Below are 21,405 nucleotides of genomic sequence, written 5' to 3' on the forward strand. Positions count from 1 at the left end.
AGTTTCTTGTCTGTCAAGAAGTTGTGTAGAATCCACACCTGTCCCAACCATTCCAGAAAAGAGACAGGGGCAGGTCTCTGTCTCTCACTACATGGACAAATGATGCCTTCCCACAGTATAGGAGTCTGCTGGAAGAGCAAGCGAGACAGTACAGTTCTGTGTAGCTGAAGGGAACTTTCCTGTTATATCATGGATCGAGACTCATGAGGGGAGTGCCCTACCCGTAAGTTGCTCATGAAGGAGCCCTGCAAGATTTGTGCAGTGTACAGCAGAGCTGGGGGTCTCCTGTTAGACTCAAAAGGTCAGTCTTGTGAGGACTGGATATGGGAGTAAAACTTGCAACTCTTCATGCTTCCTACAGGTTATGAGTGCCCAGCCAAAGACCATTTTAGCACCTACCATCACAATATGGCAAAAGTTGCCAAAATGGCCATCAGGATGGAAGCCCAGAAGAGGCTGATAAGAACTCTATATACTAATCAGTTGGTGAGGGTTTTTTTGTTTGAGTGACTGAAGTTTTTTGGTTTGTTTTTCTTTTAAGCTTAAAATCCAAGATATTGCTCATGGAGGAATCTGTAAACTGAATATAATGGGACACCCTAGGAGATCTGACAGTCCTCTTGGAGAGGGGGAATCTTCCAGGCTGTGGCAGAGGAGAATGATGCGATTCACTTATGTAGGCCAGGTCTCTCTGGAGAGGACTTCTCAAGTGGTTGAAAAGACTATGAAGACCTGAAGCAAATCAAAACAAAGGCCATCTATGAAGATTCTTAACAGGTCTTAGAAATAAGACTGAGGGCTAAGGAATGGAAAATAAGAACAAGGCATAGGCCACACGTTGGCATGGGCTAATCCTGTTGTGACTCCATGCATGACCCTCTCTTGACAAAACTTGAGCAACACCCTGTGGATCCCTGTGCTGCCTTCCAGAAGGAGACTGCTGGGAAGCTGCTGCAGAGGGCAGCACACTGTCACACTGCCTGCAGGTGGATATAAACCCCCCACCAGCCACCAGGGATCAGGTCCTCTCCCCTTACCTCCTCCACATTCGGAGCTGCACTCACTCCAGGAACTGTAGCTCCAGCTATAACCCAAGGTCTGTCCTTGCAGGGGCACGTAATACTCATACTGTACCCCGGTGTTTGGCTCCTGGCTGATGAGCTGCAAAAGAATGGGAGGAAATCAAGGAAATTACACTTTTCATCTTCACAGCATTTCCCCACCATGTCTGAGGGTTCCAGCTGACTTGCACCCCTCCTATTCAAGAAGCACTAATTCTCTGCACTGGATTTTCTCCTTGCCTTCTATCATGTTCTGGAGAGCATTATTTTTCAAAGAAGGGTGCATTCATCCCTCTTGGCTTTAGAAGATCCAGCTGTTCCTGTCATAGCAAGTAGAGCCCACCCTACAGCACAGCATAACAAGCAGTGTCCTGGAGCCTGTCCCTGCCCCAACACCATTTGGTGCTGACTCTTACCTCCCCTAAAGTCAGTGTCCAAAGGAATAGGCAGGAAACCAACATTGCTTATTTCTGGGCAATAGGACCAGAGCAGCAAAAAGAGCTGTTTCTGTGGTCTAGCTTGAAGGCCCACAGCCTTATAAGATTCCTGGGGTTCCCATCTCGTCTCCAGTTTTTCCCAGCGTACTCCCACCATGAAAAGCAAGAGCAGAGTGTCAGCAGGGGAAGGCACAGCCTCTCACCTCAATGACGAGGGGTTCTGTGGTGGGACCCCGGGCATGGAGGAGCTCTGGGGCCACATCACCCTCGGAGCCGCGGTCATAATGCAGCACCGTGCTGGCCACCTGCAGTGCCCGGCTGAAGTCAATCGTCCAGTGCCCGTTCAGGTAATACTCCCCTCGCACATTCTTGACAGCTGGACAAACCCACATGCCAGAGAAAGGATCACAAGGTTGCTCCTGTTTCCACGCAATACTGTGTCACAGGCAAATGAGACTGACCGCCCATCCTCCATCAGTGCTGTCCTCCCTGTATGGCTTTTTTAGCAGAAGCTGCTAAACCACATTCAAACAGTAGTTCATGCCAGCTTTGCTGCAGATCAAGAACTTTTGCTGCACAGCCAAATGCCTCCAGCATATTCCTGCCCTGCCTCTGCATTCCCCACTGTTAGTTGCTGGAGCACAGCCAATGCCAGCCTCTGTCCTTCTTACCACTAAGATGTGGGATTCACACTCCACTGACTTTACACCACTATCTGGTTCATTAGATACTCTATTCAGAAAGCAAGATATGTTCTGAATCCAGTTTTCTACAAAGGAAAATGTGACCAGACTGATTTGTCCTAAGCACTCAATGATAGAGCACTCAGAAAGCAGAAGAGCATTTGCTTTCTCCACTGGAATTTCCTCAGCCCTGTCCAGACATCTAGGCAAGGCCTTTTCTCCCTCCTTTTCCCCCTCTGCAGAATGACCAGAGTTTTAGGCTGTACAAATGCTCCAAAGAAATCTATGGAGAAAAGATGCCCACTCCAAACTTCTAGATGGCAGGAGTAGGTAGGGTTTGCATTCACTAAACAGAGCTCACAGCCAAATTTGGCTAGATCAGCTAGATTCCTTGTAAGTTACAGGCAGGAAGTCTCAGTGTGAACAGCAAGATCTCCATAGGACAAAAAATGAACTAAATGTGGAGCCCAGAGTTGTTTGTGCATCACTCACATTTCAAGGATACTCAATATCCTGATATTCATTTTTTCACTCTGCCATACCAAGCCCTCAAGGTAAACCCATACATTAAAACCAGATTTTAGCGTAATGGCTGAAATCCAAATGGACTGATACAGAGATTCTGACATCAATCATACCTAGGAAGTTCCTGCTAGGCTTAACCTCCTTAATTTGGATGCTTGTGGCTCCCACAGGGATAATAAAGATTTGATTGTAACCTGAAAAAAAAAGGGGATTATTCAATATCTGACTGTGGGTGCCATACAGCCACTCCCCTGTGCCAAAGATGCTCATGGCTTCATTTGTGCCTGAACAACTAGGTGAGTTTTTGATGGTGACATGAAGCATTTCCATCATCCCTTTAACTGCATGCTGAATAACCTCACCCTACATTATCCACAGATCAGTCCATGCATAAAAAATTCCAATGACACCTCAGAAAAGTCCATTTGCTACATTTTGAAGTCTTTGGAATTTCAGCAAGAATCATACTGGAGTTCAACATAGAGAGATGTGACCACAAGTGCAGATGACATCTTGGAATTTTTCAAAATCGGCCAAATGCAGAAGATGCAGTCCCTGTTTCTAGCCCTGCACATGTCCTGGTGGGGCTATCAAAACACTGGACAGCCTTACAAAGGCGGTGTGTGGTGATGTTATTGTGGTGCATTTATAGCACCTGCTGGAGAGGCAGTGGGGAAAGCCATCAGCATCATGGCAAGTACTCCAGTGTGGATACAGATTAACAAAGTGATTCCCAGGATAAGGCCAAGAGTATCTTTTCTGATGCTAAGGCCACACACTGTACAGATATTTCAAGTGACCATCCAAGCATGCCTATAACAATCATGGGAGCAGGTGTCCCAACTAGCCCTTGTAGCAGTTGATTTTTGGTTTAACTCTCTCCTTCTCACCTGCCCAGACTACCTAGGATCATCTGTACCTTTAGGGAGGCTGGCCACATCAAAAGTGCCCTTCACACCATAGCAGGTGCTGCCATCTCCTCCACACTGCAGGCACTTGTCCTCCTTCTTGGCAGATTCCAGCATATTATCACAGCCAACGGCCTATCAGAGCACAGGAGCATTAGTAGGAATAAAATGTGATGACAGAAGGGGGAAAAAAGGCCAAATGCTGGACAGATCTTTTGAGAAAGCCTGAATCTAGGGAGCCTGGAAAGACAGGATAGGGCAGAGAAAACAACAAAGCTGTTATCTACTATTTCACAGCCAGAGCCAGATAAATGCTATCCAGATGCTCCTTAGCACCTTGAAACTGAGTGATTCACCTTTTCTGATGCTATGATGAAAGGTCAAGTAGAACAAAGGGAGACAACAGAAAGACTGACAGACCCAATGAAGAATGAAGGAAGTACTGAGATGACTAACCTGACAAACTCCCTCTACACAGATATCTCGCTTGCCAGGTTCACAGGTAGTCCCATCTACCACTGCTTCCTTGTGCCTGTAGTAGAAGTTTTCTCCCTTGGGAATACAGTTTAACTCACACTTATTAGTTGCTGGCAGGAGAAAAAAAAAGAAACATTATATAATATAATAACTTGATACTGGATCAGGAGCCTAGTTCTAGATCACAGGAGCAGAAACAGAGGGGTCTACTGATACTAAGTGGCAGATATTAAATTATTTTCTCGGTCACAAACTGCTGGAGGCTGGAAAAATATTCTAGTAAAATCTCACTGTACACAAATATTTCCTCAGAGGACATTGGTCTAAGTGGATATTTGGTTATTCCTTAGTAGGATTGCTCTTATACTCCCTTGGAGTACAGGGCTTTCTAGAATGAGACCAAGTGCTGATACAGAACTGTTATTTTAACAAGCAACAAAAAACCCTTTTAAATCTATCTTAAAATTCCTCATAATTAAAATCCCTCATAATTTGTTAACCAACTGTGAATGATACCATATCAAAGCTCAGAGCAAGGACCCCTGGTTCCCACAACTGTCTTCTGAGCTGGTTCCTCAAGAAAGCTGTGGTCTGATGAAAGAGATGTTGTATTTTCTGAAGCACTCATTAATTACATACATTTGCTGCTCTTGTGCCCTGCTAATTTTCTTTTGACCATATTGGAAAATACAGCAGAACTTCTGCCCCTCTAATACTTTGGAACTTAGGTGCAACCAGTTCCAGATTTCCTTGAGCAATGTTTCTGAAGGAATGGTTGTTACAAGAAACAAGTACATATTGCTGCAATACTGTCTCTTGGCCCATACAGTGTCTTCAGGACAGCAATGTTTTGCTGCTGGCAAAAGGATTTTTTTCCATGCCAACTCCTGCCCCCCACTCCAACTAAAGAAGTACCCTGCAAGGATACTACAGTAAAAATCATTACACTCACTTCAAAACATATTGTTGATAGGGAGTGATGAACTGTAACCCCACAGGTCTATCATTACCTCCATAATATGGAAGCCACTTATATTTCTTGCCTTGGAATTCTGTCCCATCAAACTCTGCACACTGCTCTGCCCGGAAATCCCGGGAACCTTCCGGGCAGTTCTGTTTGGAAGAGAAAGTGTTTGTATTGGAGTATTATAAAAAAGGAGGAAAATAAAGTGTACAATAAAAATGCCCCTTCAAACTGGGGCATAATTTCTACATACTTTTGAATGGATACTGGTAATGAACTGCATCCACTAGTAACATCACAGAAACAGGAACTAATAATCACATCTTATTTCTGAATAAGAATGATGTTTGTCTGGGGAAAAGGAGCAGCAGGAAAGAAAAACTAAAACCAGAGCAACCATACCTGAACATTACATGACCGATAGCTTCGTGTTGGTCCAACACAACTAGAAGGACCTTCTGTCCTGGAAGACAGAAAAAATACATGGAGCTCTCTGAAGAATACGCATGCAAAAGTCATCTCATAGCAGACGTTACAAATCACCTTCACACCAAGCATATCACCCTCACAGAGTTCCCTGAAATAGCAAAATAACTAATATGCACTTCTTCACCATTAAAGCCAGCTGGCATTTTCTAGTGGCATTTTATGCTATGGTTTATGTTCTGGCATGAATGAGACATGCATCATGAAAAACTGCAGTACAGCTCTTCAGGGTCACGTTTCAACTAAATAATGGAAGCTGAGATTTTAGTCCATCATCCACCAGCAAACAGTCCAGTTGTCCATACAAGAAACAGAAACATGTTATGTGCAGCACGAGGATAGTGGCCAATTCAGAATATCTTTGTGCATCATTTATCTTGATTTTTTTGTGCCCAATAGGTCCCTTATTAGGAAGAGCGAAACATGCCTATGGAGAGTGTGCAATAGCCTTAGTCCAGTCAAATGACCCTAGCTGAGAATTATGGAGAGTAAAAATTATGGAGGAAATTGATCTAAAACACCAATCAATGCCTAACACTTCAGTGTTCCTAAAATGGAGAGACAGGCCTTCAGGGATTCTGGCAGGTATAAACCATAATGGGCAGCCTTCAAAAGAGACCTTTCTTTATTCTCTGTGGGAAGCAGCAGCTTCATAACTCTGTCTTTCTTCTATTACAAAACCTCCTCTCATTTCTCTAAACAGAGAGAGGCCTGTTTTTCTCAGGATATTATTGAGAGTCTGGCTTTTTTTCCCTCCTTTGCTTTGTTTTCATCCACAACAAGATCTCTACAGTCCATCATTCCCAAAAGGTGCAGTACCAGTCATCATCCTCATTAGGATGCAGCTGACCCAGCTGCAAATGAGGTGGCACAGCGCTACCGCTGCTTGAGCCAAATTCACTCTTCCATTTCTTCTGGGGCAATTTACTGTCCTGGGAATCATAAACCTGAGGAAACCTCAGTGCTGTCACCAGCTCTCAGGAGAGAAACCAACTGCTCTGGCTTCTTCTCCATCTCCCTCAGGGCTTGCCACACTAGACCTGATTGAGCAGCTGCTACCATGCCAATCCCCTGATTGCACAGCCTCAGATCTCACAGAGAAACTGCTATGATCTATCAAAGGAGCCAAAGCAAGCGCATGTTGAAGAGGGGACTACACAAAACAGCAGTGACAAGACTGAAACTGAGGTTCATCTCAAAGTGGACTCATTCCCCTGGGATCAAACACTAAGTGTTTTTTTCTGGATGTATATTGGAACATAACTGCACGAGCTCAGTAACAGTACAACACATTTAAAGAAAAGAAAGGAAAAAAAAAAAAAAAAGGGTTAGCCCTCACCTTTGGGAATAGCAGCGCCGCTGCCGAAAGCTGACTCCACCGCCACAGCTCCGACTGCACTTGCTCCATTCACCCCAGCTCCCCCAGACATCAACCTGCCTTTTCATCCGGCTGCCCTGGGAATAAAAACCCCACAGACATAGCAAAAAGACATGGCAACACAGGGAAAAAAAAAAAAAGAAAATGAAGCAGAGATCCTATGTGCTCCCTTGCAAAAAAAGGCTGTCTTGCTGTGCTGTATTCCTAACATGAAAAGTGGCACACAGTAGTACAACAGAAAGATCAGGTCTCTAGTATCCAGGAGTATTAGCTTGCTGAAGCCACATAGCACATCCAGCCTCATAATCTCTCTTAACAGCTACTGTTTTTCTATTCATAGAATTTCAGCACTTTTGAATAACGATCTAAAAGAAGATAACATCTTCCTCTCAGCAAGGCAGCAAAGGCAAATAATTACTTCAGGGACTCTAAGCACTGTCACTCCACACCAGATCAATACAGCCACTTAAACCCAAATCCTTGGCTCTAAGTACAATACTTAAGAGAAGTAAAGGAAGCAGAAAGAAATGCCCCAGAACACACTTTTTACTGCAACAGAGTTCCATATATGGAGCTTCATTCCCCTTACCCAAATGTGTCCAATGACAGTGTCAAGGTCTGGGCCATCATTAGCAAAACCCTTATTAATTTTGTATTTAGAAAGTTTGATTACTGACATTAAGAGAAATAACTATGATAATATAGACAGAAATTTACAAGTGAGATGGAACTAACCAAAATACATTGTCTTGGAAATGCATGAAATATCATACTTTCAAAAAAAAAAGGCCTTCTGCAAGCTGATGGGATCCACATACAGCAGGACATGTGTGGTTAGTGGGAAGAATGGCAATATCTTAAGGAAAAAAGTAATATTTGCAAGATGCAGTAGGACTAATTCTGCTTGAAAAAAGAAGGTAAGTGCAGGGTTACCTGGTGAATGACACTGTAAAAACAGGGTTTGCAGGGCAGCTGCAAACTGAAGGGCAGTTTATGTATACAATTGTACCACTGAGAAGGTAGTGCAGGTCATTTGGGCACTGAGACATTTGCTGTAGTGAAGAGTGGGCAGGCAGAGAAAAAAAAGGAAAAAAATTATTGTGATGTGACCTAACTTGCCTCCACACACAAACATCCAAACCTCTGCTAGAAATAGGAGCTAGTCTAATAAATCATCCAGTGAGTCCAACTCAGGCAAGATGCATGGGTTAATCCTCCCTTGTCATTTAGACAGGCTTTATAGTTTTTCACACACACTCTCTGCCTTACTGTATGTCCAAGTTAGTCTTGTTTCTTTACTTCACCCTTTTTTAAGGAAATAATTTCCTGCTGCTGGCAGAGCAACAGTCAGAAATATTAGCCAATCATATCTATGCATTTACTACAGAATTACCCACAACTGTCTAGCTGTAGAGTCACCCCCAAATTACCACCTGTATTTCTCTAATGAGAAACACTTTCTTCCTAGCTCGGCTACTTACTTTTCTTCACACAATTTTTTCTAATACCTCTGGTTCAGACTAACTCTGTTTGTCTTCATCCTGCTCGTTCGGTGGCACTGCCCAGGTTACAGCCACTTCTACATAGCTCCTCTTGGCCAAGTCAACATCTCCCCGATCCTGTGCCAAACCCTTCTCCCATTCTTTCACTTCAGATATTCAGGTCACTGTGTGTCTTCTGCATTCTCATTTGCCTTTCTGGGCATAATCCCAACAATAGTGTTTTAGCTTTCAGCAAGGCTTTTTCAGCAATCTTATTTTCCCAAGTTTTTCTTTCAGACACCTAATTCCTCCCCCTGTAATCCCTCCTCCCTCACCCTCAAAAGAATAAAATACGCTACCATTTTTTCTTGGCAGTCTTATTCCTCTGTATCAACTGACTGATTTAGGTGCAGTATTAGCTCACCCTGGAAACAAGGGACCTTTCAGTCAGCATAAGGGAGAAGGAAACGTGTAGATAAAAATCCAAAGGAGGAGCATTTGAAAGTCAGATTACTGGAAGGCAATTAGGATAGAAAGCCCTTCCTTGACACACACACACCACCCTGATAAATATTCCAATATCCCTCCTACAGAACTAGCATTATTTATTCCTTCTATAGAGAGTAAAATCTGCAGGGACTCTTTGTTGTAAGGCTTATGCATCCACAGAGTTCAGGAACAATCATTTTTCTCAGTATCACTCCATTTATGTACACCCCAAAAGGAGCATCAGACAAAAGAATCCTCCCAAAGCTGTACAGTGTCAGAGAAAGATTTTAATAGGGGCCCAACTCCCATATTTGGAAATCTGTGTACAGTCCTCATTACTTCAGTAACTGCACATGTGTAGGCAGACAAAGATAAAGCAGCATGTTTATAATAAATAATAAATATATTATTACATAACCTGATAACAGGACATTTTTAGATGCTGTCAGCCAGTTTCTCCTCCAAAAGCCTCTTTCTCCTCTCTTCAGACTCTGGAATGCTTTTATCTTATGTCAGCCAGGACAACTAAATTCCATTCCCTCATGGATTTCAGAATGAAAAATCTACAGTCTTCATTACTGTAACAAATTCATTCGGTTCCGTTCTTCTCTTGCTTCAGCCTGACATTCATACAAGAATGTAGTTTCTTTATCTGCATAAAGTATATATTTTAATGTTTCAAGAGAAGTGAGAAAATGCATACAACCATCTTTCCTGACCTGTAAAAACTCCCCAAAGAGCAGACAGTTAGTGCCCAACTGCTCTGTCCAGTTTTATCACCAGTTGAGACACCAGCAATGCATCCTTTCTGGGAATATTGATATTGCCCATGACCTGGCACTGTGGACTCTCAGGGCTCATTCACATACAGGCAGCTGTGGTATACAAGTTTAGAAGGCCAGGGATTTCATTTTTATGAACACTGCATTGCTTTCATCAGTTCCTAGACAGACGAACTGCTGATGTAGTGGCAGCATCTGCTGTTACCAGGCCAACTGTATCTGATATCATCAGCAAGCAAAGAGCTATGCCTCTGAGTCATTAGACCTCCAGACCTCATCTGCAAAGACAATTCCAGTATGCATCACAGGCAAACAAAAGAATTATGGAAAAGTGTCCTAGATAGCTTATTATGTACCATGTAATGTTTATTTTTGTGTATGACACATGCACTGGAAGAGAAGCTATGAATGGGACTTGACTCAGAAAAACAGAAAATGCTTGCACTATGTAGGAGCACTTTAAAAGGGGTCCTTGAAAGACTTTCCAGTCAGTTTGATGAGATGGATAGAAAACTATGCATGGGAAGAGGGCTGTGCTTCCCAGACAAATGCATTGCAGGCATGCAGTGATCCACAAAGTTCATATCACCAACTGTGGAGAAGTGATTCAGTGGGAACAATTTCCTAGTGCCTTGTTGCAACTCAAATACCAGCAAGCTATCAAAGAGAACATCAATTTACTATACAATCCCAAGTGAGCAGTGAAGTTCTGCAGTCACACATCCAAACAACCTACATCCCAGGTAAATTCTTACCCCTTGCTCCTTGGGCACCTTTCAGGACTCAGAGATAGTCACCCTGAATTATTTTGTGATGTTTGTTTGGTGCTGCTTTTCCAGACTGATGAGCAGGAACAAAACGTCCTGTTGCACCACCCCAACAGTTGCTGCTCAAAGCATGTGGTTACTGATAACCACACTATGCCCAGAAGGTTGTACAGCTTTGGCTGTTGAGATGCAACTGAAGCATTGTTTTGGACACTGAAACGTCCTTACTGTGATTTCTGGGGCTGTTTCACTTGCTTACTAGGTTCCATTGGAATCAGACACAAATCTCAGCACCGACAGGGAGAAGGTGGTGAGAAATAGAGGCTGACGACAAAGCCCTGTCCAGCTGTTACCCACTGAAAACAGATATTGCTCACAATGATAAAATGAGTAATGTGGTGTCACACTTATATAGTGTTTCCATGGCATAAAACTACAGTCAAAATCAGACTCTCTCTCTTTAACCTTTCTTAGTATTTTTGAAATAACACTGCGTCATTTTATTGGATAAATATCTACTTTCTGGTGTTTATAGTTTCTGAAATATGGTTAATGTTTATTTTGACACACCCTGAACTGTAGCATCATTTAGGAAACATGATGTAGGAGAGAAGGGTGAAAACCAAATACCTTACAAAAGAAAACTATCACCACTATCACTTCTGTAATTGTTTCATTGCCAAAGTCTTGGCAAGTAAGAACTCTTCAGTGAAAAAATGAGGCTTCATTAACATTGAATAATAAGTGCTTAGGGAGAAGTTAATTGATCAGAGAAAATTTTATAACAGAAAGGGGAAAAGAAAGAAAAGTGTCAAGGTGCCCCAAAGATTGGCTGCTCACTGTGGGCCAGTAGTGAGAGACTGTCCCAGGACAGCATAGCGGGCCAGGGAGCAGCCCCAGCCCTGGGAATTGGGCACCTCCACAAGAAACTAGGCTAGGAGTTGGGACTGCAGGTGGGCCTGACTCATCAGGGTCCATGGCTGGCCAAGCAGAGTTGTGCAGATCCTCACTGGGGCAGGAGAGCCTACAAGGGTGTCCTGGGCAGTGGGCTGGGTGTGGAGAGTCCAGTCAGGGCCTGTAAAGCCTAGTAGTGCCCTCAGAGCCCTAACAAAATAACCCACATGGACTGTGTCCTTAGACCATGTGCTCTTTGGTATATGAACCATTTCCTTCTTCTTTCTATATCCAGAAGAATTACCCAATACTACAATGATGACCACCAATAATATATTTTCACATAGCTAAGCTCTGCATGACATGTAGTATCCAACCCTCAAATTTAATTGAAAGGGAGCTGAAAACATTCAGTATATGTTACATGTTTATAACTTAGACATCTGCTGCTATGCCAATATGCATTTTCAAGATGGCTCCATCTGCAACCAGCTAGGATATTAGCCAAAAATGTTACCAAAAATGAGCTAATTAATCCAAACCACATCAGCAAAGCATTTTTTTTTATAATTCTGTCTTAACCATTGATCTTTGCTCAGACTCAGCAGGCTTGTGAAGAGCTTTGAAGGTGAATAGTGCCAAGTACCATTTCTATGAATAATGAATAAGCAATCAAAGAATTGTATTTGAGTAAAACTAGAAAAACAAGACTGAAAGTGAACAAGATGGTGACAGCAGGAAGCAAAATACAAAGTGATGCAGAAGAAGTATCTTATTAAGACAAGCTGCTCTACGAAGATGAGGAAAAAAACCCAGGCTTTGTTAGCTTTAATGGCTTGTGGTTTACACTCACTGTGTACATCTCCTTTCATTCCACTCTCATCCTAGCCATGGCTCGTTAGCATATGCCCTCTAACAAATACAGTAAAATCCAGCAGTTCCCCCACACCTTCATTTTCTCAAAACACTTCATCACTGAGCCCTCTCCCTTGTGGTTCCCAGCTCTTTTCCATGTTCCCTGTTCAACTCTTCAACACTCCTCACTGTGCTACCTCTCTTTGGGCTGTCCCACCCTACAGCTAGCTCCTTCCACACCCACTGATTTTCTGTCAGCTGGGGAGAACATGGTGCATGCCTGGTGCGTTGCACAGCCAGGGAGGTGCTGCCCCATGGGGCAGTGGGCAGAGCAGGTACCAGTTGCTTTTTGGAAATGGAAAGGCTTCCAGAAATTCCAGGTGGCCTGGAGATGAGAAGGGAATTTAAAAGACACAGCCATTGCAGAGAAGTCAAATTAATTCTTGGAATCCTTGTGGAGGAAATGGAGCACATTCAGAAAACTCTACAAAGAAGATGATTGTAAGTAAACTTTATGACCCCAAACTTATTTGGAAAAGTGGACAAATCACACAGTATGAAGTCACTAGAAGTTGTTTATCCAAGGGGCCTAACAGGAACTCAAGGTTGAAATGGATAAACTGTTACATACTAGCAAACAACCCTCTCAGCTAAATCTACTTCAATATGTGATTATTGGAAAGTGGAAAATCTGACACCAGTTTACAAAATGATCCCAGGGGAACCCATGGAACTGTACATTCACAGAGCATAAAACTGATGTCAGCTGATAAATTAATAGAAGTTATAACAAAGAACAGAGCTAGCAGGCACCTGCATAAATACAGGATGTTTGGGAAAAAGTCAATAGGACTTTTAAAAGCAAATTCTTCTAAGAATATTGCAGTTCTTCAATTCACAAACACATCAACAAAGGTAACCTGCCAGATACACTCAGATTTAGCACAACACTTCCAAAAAATCCTTCACCTAAAGCTCTGAAGGAAGTTAAGCAGTCAGAAGGACAATTCTTCAATGGATGATGAGCAGGTGGTCCAAAGACAAAAGCAGGAATAAAATCTCCACCCACTGCAAGAACTGACATTAGCAGCAGAATTCCATAAGGAACCAGAATGCCTCAGCACATTTATGAGCAATGCCAAAACCACAGAAGTAATGAAAGCAGATGATAAGGGTAATACAGGGTAATAAAGGACAACAGAAAACCAGAGACTTACTGCAAAGAACCACGGGAAAGCATTATAGCATTAGCGATTTATCACTAAAATGACAGTGGAGATTTAATGTAGGCAACTTAAGTGACACAGGGGAAACACAAATCCTGTCCCAAATTGCTATTTTTTATTAATTATTAATTAATATTAATAAATCATTACATTGTAGCTGATATTTAGCTCTCAAGAGCAGGATGTTGATATTATGGCTTCAAGGAGGCTTTGACCAAATTCAGGGAAGAGAGAGAGAGATATCTCAAGCTCAAAGGGTTCATAAACTGGAGTTTATTGGGGGAAATTGTATCTGCCTACCTTTTAATGTTTTTTTCTAGACACATGTTTGTGACATAGCTGTAGACAGGTTATAGGCCAAAACAAACTGGTTCTACCTGGTAAAATTGTTCTTGTTCATGTTTTCTCCCTTTCCCTCCATAGGAATAACAGTAAAATCTCTTCTTTCTCTGCACTCACAGTAATTTTTACTGTTTCTGTATGACCTTAACTTTTATGTCCTTGTGTACCTTCTGCCCTTTGTTAAAGCTGGGTAAGGCATCTAAAAGTTTATTCAATAGATTAGCACTTTAAACAATAACAATGTTGAGTTATTCAGAATAAATTAAAAAACAGCATTTCAACCTAGAAATGCAGATCCATATGAAGAAACAGTGTTCAGAGGAAATGTATGACTTGGACAGATGCAGTATGGCAGGGAAACTGACATACTGAACTTAAGTGGTGGCCAAGCAAAATTTCTCCTTTCATTCAGCATGGCTTCAAGAGGAACTATCGAATGCATGCAGGAGGTAGAGTCTAATGCTACAGAGAAATGTCAGCCTTCACAGTCTCAGGGTACTTCAGTGATATCCCTTCCCAAAAAAATCACCAATATCTCCAAATTAGAGATAGGCAGGTGAACAGATGAACTGAATAGAATAAATTCAATTTCTGGTTCTTTTAACATACAATATGATTTTTTTATTAGTTTTGAGACAGCAGGCACTCATTTAAGCAAATTTCCATCTGCAAGGGAAACTAACAAACTCGGCTTGATTTCTGGTCTCATCCCCGATCTTCAAAGGTGGCCTAGAAAGCAAAACACTTGCTCCAAGTGATAATTGCCTCTTTTTTTCCCCACTCTCTTTTACTTTACACCTAACAACCATGTAATGTCTTCCTTTGTTAATACTTCCACTCTACTCTGTAGGTCATCTTTTACCTTAGATGACCAACTCACTAATAAAGTTTAACTTCAAGTCAGGCAAACTGTTTTCAAGCTGCATTTACTTCAGAAAGATCCTGCTTCTCACTCAGAAAGGAACATGAATCCCGGTTCATAATTGCTGCATTATTTTTCTGATAATATCTCTTATTGGCTTACCATAAAGCAACCTCTCCCAGCAAAGCTAAACCACATGGCTAATACTTCTAAGACCAAAGAAAAGAGAATAATGAAATAACCAAAAATCCATTCTCTTTATTTCAAGTGATAACTCTCTCTAGCTTTGAAGCAGAAGACAGCAATTACTGCTTTGCAGATAACATCCTTAGAACCAAAGGCACTACCAGAATTCGATTATTTAATTGCCATGTTAGACTTTCCATAAGATGTGCCACAATAGGCCTGATGACTTGACCCTATTAGCTCTTTCAGAAATACTTTCTACAAAGCACTTGAATTACAGATGTTGACAGTTCTTAACAGAAGTATCTTTCATTTCTTGTAACAGTGCTCAGAAGAGCATTTACTTACTGAAAATGCAGAAGGTGACGTTGTTGCTAGCATGAGCAGAAGGAACAGGTTCTTCATCTCTGTCTGTGGGAACAGAAAAATTACTCATCAAGATTGCTTGCTTCTTTGCTGTTTGGTGGAAAAGCTACAATACCACGAAGTAAAAATGGAGGTGGAAGTAAAATTAAGAGGAGAGGAGAAAAGCAGTTTTACCACTAAACTCCCTGAAGAGATGAAGGCATCTGCAAAGATTGAAAACACCCTGCACATAAAGCCAAGATATAATTACTGAGAGTGCTTAATTCCCTGAACTTTCCTCTGGTATTATGAGAACACCATCCCCAGGCACAGTGGAAGGTGCATGCTGTTGCATGTCTGCCCTCCCACCCCTTTACGTATACACCTGATAAAATACTTGAGGATTGCAATGACTTCAACCAACCCAAGGTAAAAAATTCCACAGTTAAGATTTCTGTACCCTCCATTCATCTTGTGTAGTTGTGCTTGTTTAAAATCCCATAATTCATCATGGACAGCTATAGCTAGATTCCACCATGAGCAGTTACATCCCCTCTGCAGAGCTAGAAAGGAAATCAGGTCATGTAGGCTGGTATGGCAGCATACAACAGTTCCTGAATTTGGGACATTGCCCACACTTGGGACCACAAAACTTTGTTGGTACATTCCCTGTTGCTACTTAATCCTTCTTTTTTGAGTTGCAGTGACACCAACCACCACTCACCAGAGCTCACAGCTGTGACAGGGACACTTCAGCCTCTACAGACTGATTCTTTCTCATCACCCTTTTCTCATGACCTTGAGACCAGCTAAGCCCAGGGGAAAAAAAAAAAGAGAGAGTAGATGCTCCTACCACAGTTTTATCTAGTTTGGGCTTCTTTCTAACTTGGAAAAAGGAAAGGTAAAAGGAGAAATTTTCCTTTCACAGTACACAAAGGCATCAAGGAAGAAATGGTTATTTAATCAGTCCTTGTAACAATATCTGTATTAATATTAAAACTTCATATATAGCTTCTTTAGCCTGGCCTATTAAATTCAGATAAAATACAGCATATGTATCACTATTAACAATGATAACATTGATAAAAAATCATTGTTGCATGAGGATATGACATCAGAACCAAGAAATACCCAAAATGAAATTTAGTTCATCTGGTATTTGAGTATTTCAGGTTACTTTATGATAGGCAACCAGTTTTCTTATAGTCTTAGGCCTCAACGAACAGATTCCATAACAACTCTCCAAGTCCGTATATACGATGGATTTTAACACTGCCAACATTCACCATGCTGAGAATAAAAAGCTTGTTCCTAAATACTTTATCTTTCAGATGTAAAAGCTACAAAAAAAAAAAAATCAGTTACACCTGTCTGTGTACAAAATAATAGTAAGCAGAGAAAATGGAATTGGGAAAACAAACACTGATAAACTTCTCTCCCTAAACACTGAGTCATAAGATTCATAAGAAAATGAAGATATAGGAGTTTTTTAATATGAAAAGACTATCATTAATTTTGGTTTACTAATTCTTAGGAAACTGAGGGAAGACTGTGTATCCTCTATCACCCACAGGTACTACTACTCTTGCTATTCAAATAAAGGAAGACACAACCTGGGGATACCTTCCAGAAGATGTAAAGAATGCTCTCTGTGCTCTAGAGGCCAGTGACCAGGTCAGGCTGGATCTCTGTAACAACTGTACCAAGCATCCTAGCCTTTCTCGGAGGAAACACAGGCAAGAAGACACCCTTTTGCTACAAGATCTGTGGACACAAGCAGCAAAGTTCTCCTGAACACCCACAGCACTAGGAAAAGGCATTGTGAAAGCAGCATCTTCCTTGAATGGTGTTGCCATCAGAGGTAAATATTTGAGATCAGCTCCTATTCCTACTACCTGGAGGGAAAAAAAATCACCTTTTCCCCAGCACTCCTCTCTCACATATTCCATTTCCAGCCACCTCTCAGGTCCACAGATATGGCCTTGAAAATCAAATCCTTGTTCTGCAGCTAATGAACTGTCTGCTCAGCTCTTTCTACCATCTGAGCCAAGAGGCAGAGAGGGAGCTGGGACCAAACCACATGAGGCTCGTGATAAGAGGCTAGAGGAGCAGGTTACCAGGGCTAGCAGTGCTCCATTCTCCAGGTAGTTAGAATTTTGGATGTTTTCAGCCAGGCAGCAGAAAAAGATTCTCTGAGGAGACAAGTAGAGTCAGAACTCAATGTATGGGACAACCCTGTGCACCAAAGCAGCAAGAGGTTACAGCTCTGATGCTTGTTTGTACTTTTGTGCCATTGCACTTGCATGGAAATTTCTATCATATGTCCCAAATTTAGCATTAAAATATTTAGACCATCCAGACCTATTAAACTGGTCAAGAGATTCCCAGAAGGATTGGCAGAAGGAAGAACAGGACCATCTGTATCCTGTGAAATTCCCCACTGGAAAAAAGATCCTGTATTTGATTACTGAGTATCAACAAACTTGTTATTTTAAAAGCTTCCTCAGACGAAGGATTCAGCATTGATTCCTTTCACCTTAGTTTCAACCACAATAGATGGGATTGAAGAATCTGTCTGAAACCTTAAAGAAAGGTCAAGTTCTGTTTCTGGATTTCAAGGCCCTTTAAGTCCTTGTAGGACCTGGGGTACAGCAGCCTATGTTTATTCTGCTTGCTCGCCATTCTTCTCACTGCAGGCTGAGTATGCGGGGGAAGGAATGAAAAGGACAGTGTTTTGCAGTTCTTTCACTTGTAACAACAGCAGCTGCTGCTCCCTGAGCCTCCTGCCCTTCTCCAGTTTTCTTCAACCCTCCCCAGCTCCCTTTTCCCACTGTGTGCTAGAACAGCCTCTCCACCCCTCCTCCACCCAGAAACAGCAGCAGAGCCTGAGGGGAAATGGTGACTTTATGCTCAAGCTATGGAACAGCTGCTGGAAAGCTCACAAGGAGGAATTCCTGCCATAGTGCTAAAATATGAAGTTATCTCAGGGAGAGGGTTTATGAGATCACAACAAGAAAGGAACAAGCAGAATCTTTGACCAGAAATAGAGGTGTGCCCAGCTGAAACCTCTGCCCATACACCAGAAGAAATTCAAATTGTCTAGGCAGTCACATCTGACATAAGTGCTCAGGTGAGATGAATAAAAGGCTTGAAGTGGGGAGTGGTTCCAGCCATCTGTGAGCTTGGTCAGAAAGAATCAGCTTCAGAGTTGAGCTCTAGACTGTTTTCTTGAGGAGATGCTGACCCAAGCTTCTCCAAACACTGGGAGAAATTCAAACTGGGATCTAACTTTAACAGCTCAGGAACCTTCTATTCCAAAACAGGAGGGTGAGAGAACCACAGAGGAGATAACTGGAATTTCCTAACTGAACAGAACACAAGAACACCATTACCACTGGAAACTGGGATAAGCACCTTGTTTCAGGGCTTAACACTGAACCCACTTAGGAAAGAAGATTCTGCCTTTACAAACAGAAGTTCTAGAAAAGACAGATGGGCAGACTTGGAGAATTCTCTATAGTGGAGCCAGCAGTGTGCTGCTGTAAAAATATTTTATTTAGTTTGAAACTCTTATCTAGGGCCAGGCAGGCTTAGCAAGATCAGTCAAATCTTCATGAAGACCAGGAGTATGTTTTAGAATCAAGGACAGTTTTAATGACTCCTATATTTACTTTATGTGTGTAAATCCTGCCTTCCAATGCACAAATAAAATTGCTTACTTAAACTTGGCCACTTTTTCAAACCACCTCTTAACATCCATGTTCTTGGGGAAACATATATACATTGCCTGTATATAGATGAAAAAATATGTGTATATATGAAAAAATAACTTTGAATCAGTTGTCTAATTTCAGGGTCTCAAAAGCAATAAAATTACATTTTGAAGGAAAAGATACTGGACCAGGATGAAGAGAAGTGTTGAACTTTTAATCTATTTAGATGATGACTTTTTCAACAGGAAGGAAATCCAAACTTAAAAGTAATGTTATGAATAACTTAGCCTTGTGTAAGCAAGAACTTAAGCTGTTTAGGCACTACAGAATCAGATCACAAAGTCAGAATAAAACAAGTTTCATGAGCTCCATTGCTCACACATGTATCAGGTTTTCTCTATTCTTTTTGAAAATAATTGGACAGCCAGTGTTATTCTCTGTTTAGCACACAAGACAGATCAACCTTCTTTGGCCTGTGAACCACATTTCTAAATCATCTTTGGCCAAAAACACATATCACATGCGTGATCATATGTGTGAGTCAGGGATTGTTCTAGGAGTGGTTCATAGGCAGAAGGCAAAAAGATCCCTTCAGGGTTCCTCCTTGTGTAATCTAGATGAGATTTAGCTGGACATGCAGGTAAGTGGCAAAGCCACCCAGCATTACTGACTTTGGCAGGTCCTTACAAGTAATTTCATCTCCCTTTTGGGAATTTGAATTACTCAGTTTGAAGCAACCTTGACACAGATGCTGCCTTTGCATGCACAGCTTCTGAGATACAGGTTGGCCACCCTGGCAATAAATATTTACCTGCTGCAATATCAACAGAAATGGCTTATTGTAAAGCTTAGCACATGCAGCACAAAAACAGATGTCGCCACAGGGATCCCACTACTCACAGGTTTTCAGAAATTCCTTCCCTTTCCTGCACTCACTCCCCTTTAACACATCAGATCTCACTTTGATGTTTTATTTTTAGAAATTTGGTTGAAGGAGGTGGGAAGCCAGAATGGGCAACATATCATCATCCTGTTATTCACTGACAGAAATTTTTGAGTCATTGACTGAGAGCAGTCTTTGAGCTTTTAGAGTCACTACATTTTCTAAAGACATTATGATTTTTGCTTTGCTCTAAAAACCATCCAGCATATCTTTGTTCCAGCTTGCTTTTGTTTGCCTTGACAACTGAGAAGCACCTTTTAAGTTTTTGCTGGAAGAATTAAAAAGGAAAAACATACACACAGAAAAAGAAGCTAAGATGAAGGTGGGGAGACAAAGGGGCTCCATGGAACAGGAATCAAGGATAGGGAAAAAAGTCCCTTTGCTTAGGATGTGAGCTGAGTGAGGAGAGCACAAGGACCACATCACACAGCCTAGAGGAACCAGGAGACAAATCACCACTTTAGGCAGATGGTATCACATTCAAGATACTTCTTAATATGCCTCTTTTCTTCCCCAAACACAGTAAATCATCCCTTTTTTGGACAAATTTTCAAAGAAAATCATGTGTCTTATGTCCTTTGGGTTAGGGCAGATAAGCCAAATAATGTCTATGTGCCCATTAAAACAGAAGGATGATGGACTTCCTTTGTCTTGGCCATGCCATGAACCACATCCATGAAGAGCTGCTTGTATACAAAGCAAAGGATAAATGTTTATAAATGAATGCAAACACAGGTCTGTCTGAAAGGGCTTAATGGGAAAGGAGACAAAAAACAAAGAAAACACAAGTTGTCCGAGCATAAGTTTTATGGTGGTGTCTTTACCATTGGTGTCCAGATTTAATAATTCATTCTAAATACATGTTAGAAGTTGAAGAATCCTCATCAAGAAAGTAATCCCACTGGGATACACTTTCAGCCATGTTATGCATATTATGGAAGACAAACTTTCAGCTAGAATATCTTTAAAATTCACCTTGTTAAATTAAAAAAAAGTTTTAAAAACTTACTAACAAGCACAGCAGCAGAGCACCAGCTGGCTGGAGAACTGAGTAGTGGTAACACAGCATCATCCTTGAGCCTGCTCTATCAATGGCTTTCAACTCAGCCTTCGGGCTGATTCCTAACATGAATCTGCACCAGGCCATCACTTCATGTGGCTGACAAAGACTGACATTTTTTTACAGAGGACTTGTACAGCAAAAGAAAGTTCAGCAACACCTGGGGAAGCCACAGCAATGTCTGAACACTGAAATCACACAAAACAGTAGCTGAAAAATCATTAGGCTCAAGAGCAAGATCAACACACAGAGATTCTAGTAAGGCCTCACACCATACCCTATCAGTAGGTGGGGAAGATGCAGACCTGCCTCCTTCTGGCTCTTTAAAATCCACAGTGATGTATCTCAGGCTTGGGTCAGTAAAGCACCATCTTCCAAGCAAATGTAATCACTATACCAGCCCTTTGCAGGAGCTAATACAGTATTTCATGAGGGCAATTTTCTGTCTACCTATTAATATCAGCTCAGATTCAATTTTATGCAACTAGCCTCCCACTATTAGGTTTGCAGCAAGGGATTTATTATAAGGAGTAAAGATAGG

The 21,405-nt window shown here is 41.7% G+C and overlaps 1 protein-coding gene across 1 annotated transcript in view; it reads right to left on the bottom strand.

The window, feature by feature from the left end:
• Positions 1 to 20,933, bottom strand: part of PAPLN (papilin, proteoglycan like sulfated glycoprotein) — a 43,344-nt gene extending 22,411 nt beyond the window's left edge. The window contains exons 1-10 of the mRNA XM_054515312.1: positions 20,814 to 20,933; positions 15,152 to 15,214; positions 6,881 to 6,996; positions 5,458 to 5,518; positions 5,102 to 5,204; positions 4,071 to 4,201; positions 3,626 to 3,749; positions 2,820 to 2,900; positions 1,702 to 1,874; positions 1,038 to 1,161 (exon numbers count right to left, since the gene is read on the bottom strand). Coding sequence (XP_054371287.1) covers positions 1,038 to 1,161; positions 1,702 to 1,874; positions 2,820 to 2,900; positions 3,626 to 3,749; positions 4,071 to 4,201; positions 5,102 to 5,204; positions 5,458 to 5,518; positions 6,881 to 6,996; positions 15,152 to 15,214; positions 20,814 to 20,933 — 1,096 coding nt within the window. The remainder of the gene's footprint in view (positions 1 to 1,037; positions 1,162 to 1,701; positions 1,875 to 2,819; positions 2,901 to 3,625; positions 3,750 to 4,070; positions 4,202 to 5,101; positions 5,205 to 5,457; positions 5,519 to 6,880; positions 6,997 to 15,151; positions 15,215 to 20,813) is intronic.
• Between the last annotated feature and the right edge of the window lie 472 nt (positions 20,934 to 21,405).

The sequence above is a fragment of the Molothrus ater genome, chromosome 6 (genome assembly GCF_012460135.2).
Source record: "Molothrus ater isolate BHLD 08-10-18 breed brown headed cowbird chromosome 6, BPBGC_Mater_1.1, whole genome shotgun sequence".
NCBI lineage: Eukaryota > Metazoa > Chordata > Aves > Passeriformes > Icteridae > Molothrus > Molothrus ater.